Genomic DNA, 17,828 nt, shown 5'->3' on the forward strand with positions numbered 1-17,828 from the left:
ATGTGTTAGAAGCAGCAAAAATGGGCAAGTGTAAGGATTTGAGCGAGTTTGACACAGGCCAAATTGTGATTGACGACTGGGTCAGAGCATCTCCAAAACTGCAGCTCTTGTAGGTTATTCCCGGTCTGCAGTGGTCAGTATCTATCAAAAGTGGTCCAAGGAAGGAACAGTGGTGAACCGGCACATTGATGCATGTGGGGATGCGCGTGGTCCAATCAAACAGACGAGCTACTGTAGCTCAAATTGCTCAAGAAGTTTATGCTGGTTCTGACAGAAAGGTGTCAGAAAGGCTATGGGGCTGCAAAGCCGCAGACCAGTCAGGGTGTCCATGCTGACCCTTGTCCACAGCCAAAAGTGGGCATGTGGCACCCCGATGCACTATGGGAAGAAGGCAAGCCGGTGGAGGCAGTGTGATGCTTTGGGCAATGTTTTGCTGGGAAACTTTGGGTCCTGCCATCCGTGTGGATGTTATTTTGACACGTACCACCTACCTAAGCATTGTTGCAGACCATGTACACCCTTACATGGAAATGGTATTCCCTGGTGGCTGTGGCCTCTTTCAGCAGGATAATGGTGCCATCTTGGTGCCAGATAACACAACACACCTTCAGGGGTCTAGTGGAATCCATGCCTCGACAGGTCAGGGCTGTTTTGGCAGCAAAAGCGGGACCAAAACAATATTCATATTCGATATTCAGGTCATAATGTTATGCCTGATCGGTGTATATTTATATATATATATATATATATATATATACACACACACACACACTCTGATTAGGCATAACATTATCACCACCTTCCTAATATTGTGTTGGTACCCCTTTTGCTGCAAACAGCCCTGACCTGTCGAGGCATGGATTCCACTAGACCCCTGAAGGTGTGTTGTGTTATCTGGCACCAAGATGTTAGCAGCAGATCCTTTAAGTCCTGTAAGTTGTAAGGTCTGGCCTCCATGGATCGGACTTGTTTATTCAGCACATCCCACAGATGCTCGATTGGATTGAGATCTGGGGAATTTGGAGGCCAAGTCAACACCTTAAACTCGTGCTCCTCAAACCATTCCTGAACCATTTTTGCTTTGTGGCAGTGCGCATTATCCTGCTGAAAGAGGCCACTGCCTTCCTCCCATAGTGCATCCTGGTGCCATGTGTTCCCCAGGTAAATGACGCACCCGGCCATCCACGTGATAGAAAACATGATTCATCAGACCAGGCCACCTTCTTCCATTGCTCCATGGTCTAGTTCTGATGCTCACATGCCCACTGTTGGTGCTTTCGGCGGTGGACAGGGGTCAGCATGGGCACCCTGACTGGTCTGCGGCTATGCAGCCCCATAGCAACAAGTTGCAATGCACTGTGTATTCTGAAACCTTTCTATCAAAACCAGCATTAACTTCTTGAGCAATTTGAGCTACAGTAGCTCGTCTGTTTGATCAGAACACACGGGCCAGCCTGAGCCATCAGTGAGCCTTGGCCGCCCTTACAGGAACACCCCACAAGAGCTGCAGTTTTGGAGATGTCGTCTAGCCGTCATAATTTTTCCTGCTTCTAACACATCAACCTTGAGGACAAAATGTTCACTTGCTGCCTAATATATCCCACCCACTAACAGGTGCCATGATGAAGAGATCAGTTTTGTTCACTTCAGCCGTCTTAATGTCATAATGTTATGCCTGATCGGTGTATACACACATACACAATAAAAATGTTGTTTACCTTTTACCTCAGAAATACATGAGATCATAGCTTTTTAACCAGACATATTTCACTAAATGTTTAAATTTTCAGTCTTAGCTGCAAACATGTATCTTGGTATTGATTATTGATTTCGTGAGGATCATGATTTTTATGTTTGGGTTATTATATATGTCAATTAATTTTATATTACATTATTCTTCTGTTTGAAGTTTGAATACATTTCTGTTAAAGTGAAAATAAATGTTCCTGCCAAGTTTTTGGTATAGCATGCAGCTCATCATGACTCCTCACTGAGCTGTGTACATTTATTCCGAAGTAAAGTGGATTATATAGTGGCACATTTTATGCGTTTTTATTCAGTGACCTATATATCTATTTTATGAGTGAAAAAATAAATCCCTATCTTGGGATCTATGTAGATTTATGCCACAGTTCAGAGCGTTCAACAGCCCAGGAAAAAAAAACAGCTTATTTTAGCGTCTTTTGCTGTGCATCAGTGTGCAAACCTATTAGTGGAATGACTGAGCAGCCTGCAGACACATGTGGGTGAGACGCATGGCAAAACCCAACTATTTAGTCTGAAGATTCCTTTCCTGTTTTCCTACGCATCGAGTTTAAATACAGGTTTAAGCAAGCGGTTTGGGAGAAAACAGAGCTGCCACTGTGCGCCTGAAAGGATGAGAATCGTTTTTTATTTTACTGTATGTTCGAGAGAGTTAAAATGAGCTGGTTATCTGTTTTGTAAAACCAGAGGCAAATATTATGATTGAAAACTGCTTCGTATGAGTAAGTTCACAATTTCAAGGCTGATTTCACAAGACTAAACGGCAGGTTAGATGTTAAGCAACATCTGCCAGTCTCTGAATTACACAGAAGATTGAAAGACCTGCCATTTCAGACAAATACAATAACAGGCTTATTTAATTTTGGTCTGGCCTTGATCCAGAACCTTCTTCTGTATTTCACAAGGAGCTGACTGTGGTCTCGACTGAGGTCAGGGTTTGTGTAGAAGCAAAAAATCCTGTAGGGAAAATTCCTCACTCCCCTGTGACTGAACCAACATGTGCATGAAAACATTATGCTTATATCCATATTCATATGATGTTATATCTATAAAGTTTGGGATTTTTTAAATAAATTGGTACTTTTACTCAGCAAGGTTGCATTAAATTGATCAAAAGTGACAGTATATATTGTTATATTGAGTGCTATAGAGACATTCTGTTTCAAATAAATGCTGTTCTGTGTGTGTGTGTGTGTGTGTGTGTGTGTGTGTGTGTGTGTGTGTGTGTGTGTGTGTGTGTGTGTGTGTGTGTGTGTGTGTGTGTGTGTGTGTGTGTGTGTGTGTGTGTGTGTGTGTGTGTGTGTGTGTGTGTGTGTGTGTGCGTGTGCGTGTGTGTGTGTGTGTGCGTGTGTGTGTGTTTTCTATCCTGGTGGGGACATCAACCTGAATGCACCGTGGGGACCTAAATTGAGGTCCCCATGAGGAAACAAGCTTATAAATCATACAGAATGAGTATTTTTGAAAATGTAAAAATGCAGAACGTTTTGTGTGATGGGTAGGTTTAGGAGTATGGTTAGAATAAGTGCATGGAATATACAGTTTGTACAGTATAAAAACCATTACGTCTATGGAGAGTCCAATATTACTGTTTTACTGTATTTTGACCTAATAAATGCAGCCTTGATGAGCATAAGAGAGTGAGTCATATTTTAATGAAAATGTATATAAATAGCCAATATTAAATACTGTTAGGAAGATAAATACCTCTGTAAGAAGTGCTGCGTAGATTGTGGGTCACTGACATGGAAATAATCTCCATGACATTACGTGTTGACAGACCCTCAGTCCAGGCCAAATGGGGTTCAAAGTTTGATCCAAAAATATCTGCCTCTTTTCTTGTTTAAGCTGAGAATGCATTTTCCATATCAAACATACCATCCATCACTTTAAAACGGTAAATAATTACACGAAGGAAGATGTCAGCAGTCCAGTGTCCATCGTAGCATTTCGGTCCTGGCAGAGTTGCTGATGGTCATAGATGTGTCTCTGATACATGGAAAAAACGGATGTTCATTAGTCACTGATCACGGAAAAAGACATGTTCATAAGTATTGTGCACTAATAAATGATTGGAGATTGGTAATTGTATGAAGATGTATCCTGTTTGGAGTTTAAAGCTGTTTTCCATTATCTAAGCAATTATGCATTGTAAATCCTAATAAATTGAAAAAAAAAAAATGGAGGTAGTCAGTTCCATCCAATTTTTTAAGTTAGTATATTTAAAGTTTAAGTAAGCAGAACTTGTTGATTTTTATTTTGTATACATTTACATTTTAATTCCTCTTAAAGGGGCACTTCAGCACTGGGAAGATGAATGTGTATTTAAACTGGGTCATTTATGTAGTAGAAATGTGAAATTATTTTTGAATTGGGTGCCTTCTAGACTTAGAAAAGACAAAAAAAAAATTGTTTTTGTCTTATGTGGATGAAAAACAACAACTCCCAGAATGCACTTTCTTTGCTGCCCTACGACACCACTCCCTACACCGCCCACAGCGTAATTTTGATCTTCATAATAATACAATAATTTCATTCAGTTAAAGAATAAACACTACAATTAAAAACTGAATGTGTCTTTTCAATAAAGTGTGAGTGAGCCGAACGAAAGTCACAGGACAAACGCAGCTGCAGGAGTCAGATTTCATTCAGCACGAGAGGGAAGTAAGAGCTGAGGTAAGCGCGGCTGTCATTCTCAGCGCGTGTCCAGTCTGGCGCGTTTTCTGATCGCATATGGAAGCTTAACTTTCATAGGAATTCGTTGAAAAGTTGAAACACTCACTTTGCTCTGCATCGCTCCGTTATGAATGGCCGAGGTCGAGCCGAGCGGATTTACATTCTGTGTGTGAGATCTCTCCCCTGTGGGCGGGTTGAAAACATGCGGAACAAAAAAATTCTCCGATGACGCAAAATAACGATATTTGCGTCATCGGAGGATTTTTTCCAGAAATAAAATGCATAATTCTCTGATCTCAGGGGGACATGAGGGGGGAAAGTACCATAATTAAAATATACTACGGGGTTTCTACTGATACAAAGCTTAATGCTAAATCACTGAAGTTACCCTTTAACTTGAAATATTTGAGTAAGATAATTCATACATTTAACTTAAAATTATCATGTAATCTTAATTGCTACAGTTGCTACAGCGTACTGTTGCTAAATGAGTACGTTAAACACTAAATCTCCAACTTAACATTAATCTTGCACAAAAAACATTTAGCATTTACTCTCCCTTTTGAGTGTCATGGTGTCAAAAGGTGGTAGTTAGTTCTATAAATATATATATATATATATATATATATATATATATATATATATATATATATATATATATATATATATATATATATATATATATATATATATATATATATATATATATATATATATATATATACATATATATTAGTGGTGGGCCGTTATCGGCGTTAACGTGCTGCGTTAACGTGAGACTCTTAGCGGATGATAATATCCGTTAATCTATTCTAAAAGTTGGGTTGGGAGCTGGGTCTACTACGCAAGCTATGATGACTTTCAACTTGATATTTTAGCGCGGATGTATACCTAGTAGAATTGCACTGTAAGGGGTGATAGAACGAGTCTTCGAACCTGTGTGTATGCCTACTAGTGTTGTCAAAAATATCCATATTTCGATATGTATACTGAAATATCTGAAACGATACGATACTAATTTTCTACAGTATCGATATCAGCTGCACTCTCCTCTCCGACCGACAGCGAGTTGACACGTACCCGCCTCCTCTCATTCAGTCCGTTTAATCCTCTGAACATTGCGAATTTCGCGCGGGGTTGCACATAACGTTAATTCTACTAATTCCCGCAGATTTCGCGCTCGCATCTGAAGCGCACATAGCCTACACATACCGTAATAAAGCCGCCTCTGACATACAAGTGCAAAAATGAGCTCCTTTTTGCAGCTTATTAATGGTCAAATACACTCAAAAAATGTCTCAATGCCCATCTTGGTGAGTTTTAACGTAAACACAGTCGTAACCAGCTCACAGGAACAGTGTTTGGGATCCATGCGTGCGTCAGGTCTTAAAGGGACAGAAGTTATTTATTATTCAAACTACAAAAAGACAGAGCACACATATTCTGAATGCCTTCGGCAGAATTCAAATGAGCTATTTTAATCTAGATTAATTCCAAGATTACAGTGAGAATAAACTAGATTAAAAAAAATAATCTATGCCCACCACTAATATATATAATATTTTTTTTTGTTTTGTTTTTTTGTCTGAATTAAAAGAAACAAGTTCATAAAACTCAAAACATTGAAACCATTCGGATTACTTAAAATGTGTTTTTGTGAGCTCGAAAGAAAAAGAACGTTATAAATACTCATAAAACTTAATTTGATTGAACTAATTTGTTAAATTTGAGTTGGCTTTTCAAGTTTATTCTAATGTTATTTTTATGGCCCTCTAAAACGTTTATAAAATCTGATAACACTTTATTTCGTTGGTCCACTTTAGACATTTTACTAACTATAAGTAACTTTGCAACTACACGTCAACTAGTCATGAGAGTATTGGTAGTTTGTCTGCTTAATATTTACTAACACTTTATTCCGATGGTCCCCCAACAGACATTCCTTTAACTTTGCAACTATTCTATAACCATAACACCTAACCCTGACCTATAACAGTCAACTAACAGTCTACTACAATCAATACACTAATGACTGCTAGTTGACAGTTATAAAGAAAATACAGGCACATGTGCCTACATGAAGGCACACATGACGAAATATTAAGTATAATTGGTTATTTGGTGCAAACCTCTGGCTAAACATTAAAAGTCTTTGGCTTTCACAGAACTCAAAGTCTCATGATCCTCTGGAGGTGTGGTTCTTTTCACTCTCCCCTCCTTCTCTAGTAATTATATATAACAGGCCAGACTGAGCTACAGTTAGTTGAGTCGTGGAGTTAAAGGCTTCAGGGTCATATTTACCTTGTGTTTTACAATCAGTCAATTTATTGATAACACAGCCGATCAAGCAGAAGCCATTCAACGCATTTGGTGAGTACTTTGTTCACTTTTAGGTTACATTTGATAGTTTTTGTCATGGGCTGCAAAATTCAGCACTATTTATTCAACAGTGTAGGCTATTTGAACTCCATGAACTATTGAACTACATTTTCATTCATGCCCGTAACAGAATCTCACAATTGCATGATGAACTGCACAATGTTGGTCATGACGAGTCTCTTACATCAATTGTCTTTTCGCAACTATCTGTATTTAATATCACCCAGACTTGACACTTACATGTTAACAAATTATGATGATTCTTGTGCATCTTGTGTGGTCATACATTATAATGGTTTGGTACGCAGTCAAATTCAACACCTGTTCTTGTAGAATAATAAGTAATTCAACAAGTCATTCATCTACTTCTCTTAAGAAGCGTGTGTTCAAGTCTCTCTAAATCCTCTGGTGTCTGAAGTCACTTATGTAATAGTCTGTGTTACTTGCTATCAAAAAGCTACAAGTAGCCATCAAAATAGCAAAAGTAATTTCAGGCTCCTAATCAAATAGCACGCTTAATGAAGCATTATTAAGCCTCTTTTCAAATGAATGTGGCACTTTGTTTTGGAAATTCCTTACTTGACTACTTACACTGGCCCACAGTCGACCTTAATGTCCCTCAAAGGTTGTTTTGGAAAAAAACTGTATTATTTTTATGATGGATAAATAATATGCTGTACTAACAGATGAAAAAACGAGTTTTAAATATGTTAATAAATAATTAAACGCATTAAAATCCCCATCCCTTTGTCAACCCAGCCACGTGGGTCTTTGTTGGTTAACCACCCCAGCCACGTGATTAAGGTAGAACTACTACATAAAATAGTAAGATATTACTGCAAATGCGAATGTAAATGTTATTGGTAGCATAGTGCATTGTGCTTTGCATTGCTTTTAAACAGAATTATTACAGTCTGAGCTGAAAAATGGCATTATTTTATAGACTGTATGGTCAAAGTTTTATTGTGAAAACATTTGTAGCCATTGTCTATTTTGCTTTTATAGTTAGGTTAGGCTGCTTTGCAACCACAAATCAGACTCTGTACCAAAGTAAAATATCTAAATCAAGGCATATAAAAGCAGTGTGGTTTACTTTAATTGTGTTTTTCTGTTTTGTGTTTATAATAGTCAGATCTTAAAGCATCTAATTAATCCAAATGGCTCTTTCTTTTCCAGAATGTACCGTCGATCACTTCTAAGATCTAGTCCACAATGGATGTCTCTGTCTGTGTAGCCACTCAAAGCCAATGCAAAGCGCTAACTGATATTAGTATATGTAGCTAACAGTTGATTTTTACTTCCTTTTCATTTGTGGAGACTGATTTTTAACTTGTCTCCTTTATTACTTTGGATATTTATTTATTTATTAAGAAGAAATACCTCAATAATCAGATCCAGTTTGATTCACAATAGTCCAAGAGTGCAGTTACTCTCCAGCAATGGAATCCACTACACTAGCATCCCTTGCAACTCTTACCACGCTAACGTCGGCCACACAGACAGACATGTCTAGTGTTCTCTGGCTGTTGGTGCTGGGCTTCGTCATCGCTTTTATCCTGGCATTCTCTGTGGGCGCCAATGATGTGGCCAACTCCTTTGGTACAGCAGTGGGTTCTGGGGTCGTGACCTTGCGCCAGGCCTGCATCCTGGCCACCATCTTTGAGACAGTGGGTGCCATCCTTTTAGGGGCCAAGGTCAGTGAGACCATCCGTTCGGGTATCATCGATGTTCACATGTACAATGGCTCAGAGGCTGTGCTGATGGCTGGCTCCACCAGCGCCATGTTTGGTGAGTACATACTTGATTTAAACATAGTTCACCAAAAAAGAAAATTCATTTTCTCATCCTCATGTCATTCTGAACCTGTATGACTTTAGTTCTGTTGTGGCATGCAACAGAAGATATTTGTGAATCAAATGAAAGTCAATGGGGTCCGATGTTGTTTTGGACCCCATTGACTTCCATTGCTCTCTTTTACTCAAAGCCAATACATAGTTTAACACACTCAAAATGTCCATCATAGTGTGTTACACAGGAGAATGCGATTCAGCTGAATCCAGTAAATATGCGAGCATGTCACCTAGGTGAAACTTTCTCATATTGTCATGACTTGTGTTGGTCACGTCACAAGCGTATGTTTGTTTTTTGCACTATTACAGGATCTGCTGTTTGGCAGCTCGTAGCTTCGTTCTTGAAACTCCCCATCTCTGGTACGCACTGCATTGTGGGCGCTACAATCGGCTTTTCCATGGTTGCTAGGGGTTATCAAGGGGTCAAATGGCTGGAACTGCTTCGCATTGGTATGTGAAATTAAGTATTTTTGAGATTTTGCGTAAACATGCTTAGTCATGTTTAAAAAAATGACATTTTCCCCTGAAGAATGAGTCAGATAATGAAAAGAGAATATTTTCCCATGTGATCCCAGAAATAGTAAGCAGTTAGACCACCCCAACATGATTTAATGCAGATCTCTTATTATTCTTTTCACATGACCCAAATGAGATCTATTTATGGATCAGAACATTTTGGACTATACAGACAGGAAACACAGTCACATGCTTACCCCTGGTGACTTACTGGGTGTTTGTTGATACTAGGTGTAAAATCTTGGGTCGTACAATTTTTAGATAACAGAAAATAGCATCGCTGTTTGGATGTTACATCATGCATATTTGTGTAACTCGTTGATATATGTGTTTCAGTTGCCTCTTGGTTTCTTTCACCTCTTCTCTCCGGCCTAATGTCTGCCGTTCTCTTCTACTTTGTTCGCAAGTTCATCTTGAATAAGGTAAAAAGCAATTCTGAGCTCACCTGTTACATAATCTGCCAGTGTCTGTTTTGGTACTTCGTAATCTTTTGTTGTTGTCAATAAAGAAAGAACATAATTTTTTTCTACCATGTGCTAAACAGCAATATATCCTTGTGCTCTAGGAGGATCCAGTGCCCAATGGTTTAAGAGCATTACCAGTTTTCTATGCTGTTACCATGGGAATCAATCTGTTCTCCATCATGTTTACCGGAGCACCAAGTAAGCTTTTTTCTGCTAAAAAATAAAACTTTTTGCATTTATTATTTGATTATGGAATGTTTTTATTATTATTATTATTATTATTAATTGATTTTCCTATGTTTCAATGTCTAAAAGGGGGTTATGTCAGATTTAGCCTTTTGAGGAACATTTTGTTCCTAAAATGTCACTAATAATGTACTTTGATATGATACATTTTAACACACAAACACATTTACAATATGCTGAGGTCATAATCACATGTATGCATACAGTACCCCTCCCTTGTCTAATTAACTTTAATTGACTTTCACATTCACACATACAGGGGCTGGTTGGTTAAGCACAGTATAGGCCTACTATATTGCTAATGAATATATGTGCTATATGACGATTTATAGCCGTTTGTCCATTTGATGGAATAATGAAATTACGAAAATATAATTGTTGGCCCAAGTTCAACAATCTGTACTTTTAAGCAGACTTCAGGGGGATCATGATGTACTCAAGATAAAAAAGGCAACTGTGAGCCAACTGTTGTCCTAGAGTCTGTATACTAATCAGCGGACCACAGGGCCGCCCTCTTCCTGGTTATCTTCTGAGCCATGCTACACATGACCCTGTTTGATACTGGTTCTTCTCATTCAGAGGAACTGAAAAATAAATTAGCCATAAGTTTAATTGATTAAAAAAACTCTTTCACTGGAAAGTCCCTTATTTCAACCCGAATTGAAACAGAAATTGTATAACCGTTTGCTTATCTGCAGTGTTTTGTAAACACACACAACAAGGTTATTCTGAATGAAAAACGTGTGCTATCATTGTTTAGAAAAGATGTCCAGGTTTCTTTCACTTGTTCACAATTTGTCTTATTATTCTTATTATTTGAATTTCGGCCATGTTGACTTATCCACACAGCTTTGCTATTAATAAGAATTTGAAGTTATGCTAATGCTAATTTGCTAATTTAGATAAACCCAAGATCTTTTCAGGAGGAATGAAAGAGTTGGAGTGTACTTGTTGATTTTCAATATAAAAATAGTTGAATATGTAGCACTGTTTAACACTAAAACGTGTTTTCATCTCTTACTTCTCTTTATTCTCCAGTGTTGGGATTCGATAAGGTACCATGGTGGGGCACTCTGCTGATCTCACTGGGCTGTGCCATGCTTACTGCGTTGGTGGTCTGGTTCATCGTGTGTCCACAGTTAAAGAAGAAGATCAAACGTAAATATTTATACTATCATGTTTTTCATGTTGCAATTTTATGACCCTTTTCAGTATTCATTTTATAATACTCAAGTACAAAACTGTGATAAAGTATGGAATGTTGTTTTTGTAACATTATTGAATTTCAAATGATTTTTTAAAGAAATGAATGCTTTTATTCAGCAAGAAAGCATTAAAATGATCAAAAGGTCAAATGGTCAAGGAACTTTGTGCCGTACCATGAGTGCAGCGGCGCAATGATATTACACAGCGCCTGAAAATAGTCCCCAGCACGCTGCCTGTGCAAGCAGGTTGTCACGTTGGTTATGTTGACAGAAGTTAGCCTATTTTCCGGCACTGTGTAATATCATTGCGCCGCTGCACTCATGGTACGGCACAAAGTTCCTTGACCATTACACAGGAATGAGAGTATAGTTCCTTGCCATCGGTCTAAAAAATCACAACTTGTAATTTTGCATCGGTCTTAGTACACGATGTAACTATACACATCACAACATGTAAATAGGAAAATGTTGGCGTTATTTTGTCACTAATTGAGCAGTAGGCTAGCTGGAGCCATTTACCTCCAGTCTTTGTGCTAAGCTAGGCTAGCGGTGGGTGCGTCAGACAGAGTTATGGCACGCACGGAGATGAGAATGGTATGTATGGACTTATGTAACTCTGGGCGATACGGTGAATAAGCTAAAGTCCCAAAAAGTCGGCGTCTTCCTTTAAAGTCTATCTTCCAATTACCTTTTCCAGAAGCCATTGGCAACATGATGAAATAATATATATTTTTAAATGTTTCTAATAAACTCTAATAAACCTTAGACTTTGCATGCATTTAAATCTTTTTTTCCTAATATAATTATTTCTCTAATTGTTTCCACCTTTTCAGGTCAGCATATTGCCAATTCTAGTGGGACACAACTGATTGAGAAGAAGCTATCCTCAAATGGCCTTGTGGACCATCCCACCCCACCTCGAAGCTACTCTCCTGTTCCACAGACACCCCCTGCTGACAGCAACAAAGTGGCCTTTGACATCGGAGGCTCAGCGGAAACCGACCTGGACAACAAAGATTTTGACACCAAAGATTTGGATTGCACTCATGGTCAGCCTCTTGAAATGATACACACACTAAATGTATTGCACTTAAAGGGTTAGTTCACCCAAAAATTAAAATTCTGTCATTAATTACTCACCCTCATGTCGTTCGACACCCGTAAGACCTCCGTTCATATTCGGAACACAAATGTATTTTTGTTGAAAGCTGATGGCTGAGAAAGGCTTCAGATAGGCCTCCATTGGCATTCAGTACATTCACACTTCCAAGATCCATAAAAGGCACTTAAAACGTCGTTACAAAGTCCATCTCACCACAGTGACTCTACAATCATTTTACGATGCGACAACAATAGTTTTTGTGCGCAAAAAAAAAATCTAAATAACACCTTTATCCAACTTGTTCTTGTCTTCCGTGTGTGCCTCCACGACGCATGCGCGAGAATATGACATAGCGGGTTCGGGAATCCATGAAATGCACACTCTAACCCCATTTTGAGAACTACGCCGAGACCTAAAGCACGATCAATGTAGAATCCAACAGCTTAGACACGCGCGTCTTCCTCTGCTTGTAAACAAATCGCTTCTGGGTCATGTGTCCGAACGCCGGATCTGCGTCATATTCTCGCGCATGCGTCGTGAAGGCACACACGGAAGACAAGAACAAGTTGGATAAAGGTGTTATTTAGATTTTTTTTTGCGCACAAACACTATTGTCGTCGCATCGTAAAATTATTGTAGAGTCACTGTGGTGAGATGGACTTTGTAATGACGTTTTAAGTGCCTTTTATGGATCTTGGAAGTGTGAATGTACTGAATGCCAATGGAGGCCTGTCTGAAGCCTTTCTCAGCCATCAGCTTTCAACAAAAAATATCTTAATTTGTGTTCCGAATATGAATGGAGGTCTTACGGGTGTCGAACGACATGAGGGTGAGTAATTAATGACAGAATTTTCATTTTTGGGTGAACTAACCCTTTAAGATTGTGTTTTGATTAACTGATTAAGCTTTAACTCCTCTCTTTTGACTCTATTACTCATTCTTTATTCTACAATTTTCGGTCATCCATTCTAGCTTTAAATGGCAGTGCCGGAATTGCTGTCCCAGACTTGAACGGAAGTCAGTTTCACACCGTACACAAAGATTCTGGAATCTACAAGGATCTACTGCACAAACTTCACCTGGCCAAGGTGGGCGAATGCATGGGAGAGACTGGAGAAAAACCTATCCGGCGCAACAACAGTTATACTTCTTACACCATGGCCATCTATGGAATACACGGGTCATTGAAGGAGGGCGAGGGAAGCCGGACCGGACTGGATGGAGAGAAAAGGCGCTCGCGGTACGACAGCTATAACAGTTACTGTACCGCAGTGGCTGATGCAGAAGGTGCTGAAGGAGATGGAGCTCTGGCAGTGGAGATGGTAGACGAGACCGTCAGAAGAGACTCGCTGGAAGAGGAAATAGATGAGCTTGAAATTGACAAGCCGGAGGTGTCCACGCTCTTCCAGTTCCTGCAGATCCTCACCGCCTGCTTCGGATCGTTTGCTCATGGTGGAAATGACGTTAGGTATGCGAAACATAATAAACCTTTTTTTTTGTTGTTGTCCAAAATAATAAAAAATAAGACTAAATTAATCAGCTTAATATGAATTCAGGTATCACAACGTTAAAGTATACTATGAAAAATGGATATTCATTTTTGGGATTTGTTGGGGGTAGTTGTGGCCTAATGGTTAGAGAGTCAGACTTCTAGTCTCAGTACCGGCAGGGGGAGTGAATGAACAGTGCTCTCTTCCACTCTCATCACCCACAACTGAGGTGCCCTTGATGTAACCACCAATTGCCCCACAGGGCAGCAAAAATGGCTGCCCACTGCTCCGGGTGTGTATGTTCAATACTCACTGTGTGTGTGCACTTGGATGGGTGAAATGGAGAGCGCAAAAAAATGTAATCTTTAACTGTGGCCAATGGTGTCCCATACTTTCAGTTAAAGAATACATTAAACTATTACTTTTTTCAAAGTTATATTTTTCATTATTTGTTACTCATTGTAATGGGTAACAAGATGTTACAGGCCATAACAATTTATATATTTTCTGTAAAAAGTATATATTATAGCTTATTAAAGTCTTACATAGCTGAAAATCATGATTTCTTGTTGTGCAAATTAGTATTTGTTTCCATCATGTATATCGATCAAAATATTTTATTTTACTTTTCTTTGGTGATATTTCATTTATTTTATTTATAACAGCACTCTAAAAAAATGGTGTTTAAAGTGATTATTGGCTCGTAATCATATGGAACCACTTTTGGTGCTATATAGCACCATATCTTAACAGGTTCTGTATATGGTACAGTGCTATATAGCACCTCAGTCATCACAAATAACCGCTGAAGAACCACTCAAGCACCAAGATTTGGTGCTATACAGCACTTAAAGTGGTTCCCCTATGATTACGGGCCAAGGAACCACTTTTAGTGCTATATAGCACTATTTTTTTAGAGTGAGCCCTAAATAGTAATTTTCCTAATTCTACACATTAAATTGTTTAAAAATGACTTTTATCTTATAAAACTGTGTGTCCATAAATTGTGCGTCAATTCTGTTACCATACTATATTTTGCGTTTAAATTAGTGGAATTATCTCAAACAACTATGTAAGATACAGGTCACATTCCCTCACTGTTATGAATCTGAAGCACTGAAAGGTATATGTGCTCTCTCTGAGAAAATATATTAAAAAAAGAGTTATTTTGTTAAACGTCAAAATTGTTAACACAATTATATAAAAAGGAAAACAGAATGTATCACTGATCACTGTGGGATGTTTAAAATACTTTTAATCATAATTTCATTAGTGCCATATGCTCTTAGCATTTATGCTAGCAAGTGGAGTTTTGGGCTAAAAAGTTTAGAATAGTCGATTCTGTTACCATCAAATTCTGTTACTCTGTTACCATTGCCTAATTTGTCTGTAACAGAGTTGACAAACAGTACTATTAAAAAACAAATTCTCGTTAAAAGTAAAAAAGGCATGCACTGAATTATTAAAATTGAATATGTTTTCAATAAGATATTGCAACGAATTTCTGTTAGTGAACAGTTTTTTTCCCTGCAAAATGTATCTCCATTTATAGAATTACTCAGATGCTGGCAAAGGTAATCTATGCTGTAAAAATTAAAGAAATGAGCTGCACAATCCAATATCAGCACATAAGTGATATGGCACAGATACACCACTGTTCAAAAGTTTAGGTTCAGTAATATGCATTAAAGGATGCATTAAATTGATAAAAAAGTGACTGTCAAGACGCTATATAATGCTTCAAATATTTTTTTCCCCAAATAAAAGCTGTTTCTTGAACTTACTATTCATCTAGAATCCTGAAGAAAATCAATTTCCATGAGACAAGGAAACTATTTTCAGCATTGATAACAATAAGAAATGTTTCAAAAAAATCAGAATGATGTCTGAAAGATCAAGAAAATTCAGCTTTGCATCACAAATAGAAAACAGCTATTTTAACAATATTATACATTTACTCTATTTTTATCAACATTTGGTGTGCATAAAAGACTTTCAAAAACATTTAAAAAATCTTACCGACCCTAAACTTGCAAACTGTAATGTATTTCATGCATTTCTATCCTGTTTCTCACATTGTTTTATAGTGACCACAGTGTTTATCTCTAAATGGCAGCATAACACATCATTCCTCTCTTACAGTAATGCGATTGGCCCCCTCGTTGCTCTCTGGCTGATTTATGACAGCGCTTCTGTAGCATCCACGGCTCCTACACCAATTTGGTTGCTCCTGTATGGTGGAGTGGGTATCTGTACAGGACTCTGGATTTGGGGTCGGAGGGTCATACAAACCCTGGGCAAAGACCTGACTCCCATCACTCCCTCCAGGTAACAAGCTGCTTATGCCTTCATGCATTCACTGAATAGAAACTGATGATAAGAGCGCTTATTTGTGGGATCAGACTTTATAGTTCAGTTTTTATCTCCGTGGTTCTCATGGGGCTTAAGGGCCTGTTCCTACTTTCTTATCTCTATTGACTTTGCAGTGTAAACAAACAGTTTAACAACACTCATTGTCTCATGGAAATTCCCTCTCAAGCACCAAAGCAGCAAAGAAAATTTGTCTTGTCTTTATTATTATGACATTTTGACAATGCCGCAGTACTTTTCCCCATTCAAACAGTCCTGTGCTGTGTGTAAAGATGCTTATAGTGCTTATTATAATCATCTTGTCTGTCTCGCAGTGGGTTTAGCATTGAGCTCGCATCTGCTGTAACTGTGGTTGTCGCTTCCAACATTGGACTCCCAGTCAGCACTACTCATTGCAAGGTGAGTCGCTTAATTGTAGATTAACAGTTGTAATTTATAGTATTAAACATCCAATTGTATTATAATCTTTGTTTGTGTGTGCATGGACAGGTTGGATCAGTGGTGTCAGTGGGCTGGCTCCGCTCCAGGAAGGCTGTTGATTGGCATCTGTTCCGGAATATATTTATCGCTTGGTTTGTGACCGTGCCAATTTCTGGTTTCATCAGTGCTGCTATAATGGCACTCTTCTATTACGTTATACTGCCTATGACCTAATGTGTTACATTAAACCATGTACTCCTTGTAAATATCCTCAAATATTAAACTTGTCCCATCATATGTACTGTACATAACAAATCAAGGACTGTGTATGTTTGCACATCACACTCTTACTCTGTGATTTTTTTTTTTAGCTGTAAAATGTGTGAGATATGTAGTATGAAAATGTTTATTTAGGTTTACTTTGGGCCTCACTTTTTTTAAAGACAGATATTATTAAGTAGTCTATTTCAACTTTTGGCAATTTCTGGAAAATTTCAATTTATACTCTGAGCTGTATGGCAATATTTTGTTTATAGATATATATATATACTTGTATGAAATTTTAAATAAATCATGTTCCTGCTGACATGTGCATGCTTATTTCCACCTGTAAATAAACTACCTTTTTACAAAACATAAATTATGCTTTCGTGTCATCTTAAACTGTGAGAGACCTGTTTTTAATAAATAGTAAATCCATATTTATTAGAGTATGTTTATTTACGAAAAGTGTATAAAATGGAGTTTGCTGAAAATGATTCTATAAATCTTTCAAAGATCCATTAATGGTTTCTTTGAAATCCAAACAAAACAAGGTTTATTACATTTGACAAGTTCATTATTATTCAATCAGTGGACATGCACTAATCTCTCTCCCTGTTTAAATAAATGAAGACTGGAACCCCAATAATGGCTGTGATACTGTAGATTATAATTTAAGGATTCCTCTTTTGTTGGTGGTGATTGCTGAACAAACTTTGAAATGGCTCATGTGCAATGCATTTCAATAAATGAGAAATGTAAAACTCTATAATAATCCCTTTGATGTGCTATGCGTATTTGCTTATTGCTGAACACATTCAAATTTAATTAAATATATTCTACACAATTAAATGTTTTATTTAAAAACCATTCCACCTATGTTTTTCATTTACAAAAGTATACGTCTTCTTATTTTCCTTACTTTAACCCTCATCCTCTCCTCGCATTCTGTAACAAATCCTTATCTGTCTTTTTTAATGCATTTTTTTATTCACCTTTAAATTACTAGATGTTATCAATAAATAATATATTCTTCATATTCTTACATTTTTCCTATTTTTTCAACTTAAATTCAAAATGACTCTTCA

At 37.8% G+C, this 17,828-nt stretch overlaps 1 protein-coding gene across 2 annotated transcripts; it reads left to right on the forward strand.

The window, feature by feature from the left end:
* Window positions 1-6,682: 6,682 nt before the first annotated feature.
* slc20a1a (solute carrier family 20 member 1a) lies at window positions 6,683-17,610 on the forward strand. 2 transcript variants are annotated; one of them, XM_079826782.1, is made up of 12 exons: window positions 6,699-6,807; window positions 7,576-7,620; window positions 7,993-8,604; window positions 8,976-9,116; window positions 9,519-9,604; window positions 9,748-9,844; window positions 10,931-11,050; window positions 11,931-12,146; window positions 13,172-13,667; window positions 15,832-16,017; window positions 16,374-16,458; window positions 16,549-17,610. In XM_079826782.1, the coding sequence occupies exons 3-12, from the start codon at window positions 8,256-8,258 to the stop codon at window positions 16,711-16,713; spliced, it is 1,941 nt and encodes a 646-aa protein (XP_079682908.1). In that variant the 5' UTR covers window positions 6,699-6,807; window positions 7,576-7,620; window positions 7,993-8,255; the 3' UTR covers window positions 16,714-17,610. The 2 variants fall into 2 exon arrangements, with proteins under 2 accessions (XP_079682907.1, XP_079682908.1); XM_079826781.1 differs by lacking the exon at window positions 7,576-7,620 and having other exon boundaries at window positions 6,683-6,807.
* The last annotated feature ends 218 nt before the right edge of the window (window positions 17,611-17,828 follow it).

Source organism: Gobio gobio, assembly GCF_949357685.1.
Source record: "Gobio gobio genome assembly, chromosome: 10".
Taxonomy (NCBI): domain Eukaryota; kingdom Metazoa; phylum Chordata; class Actinopteri; order Cypriniformes; family Gobionidae; genus Gobio; species Gobio gobio.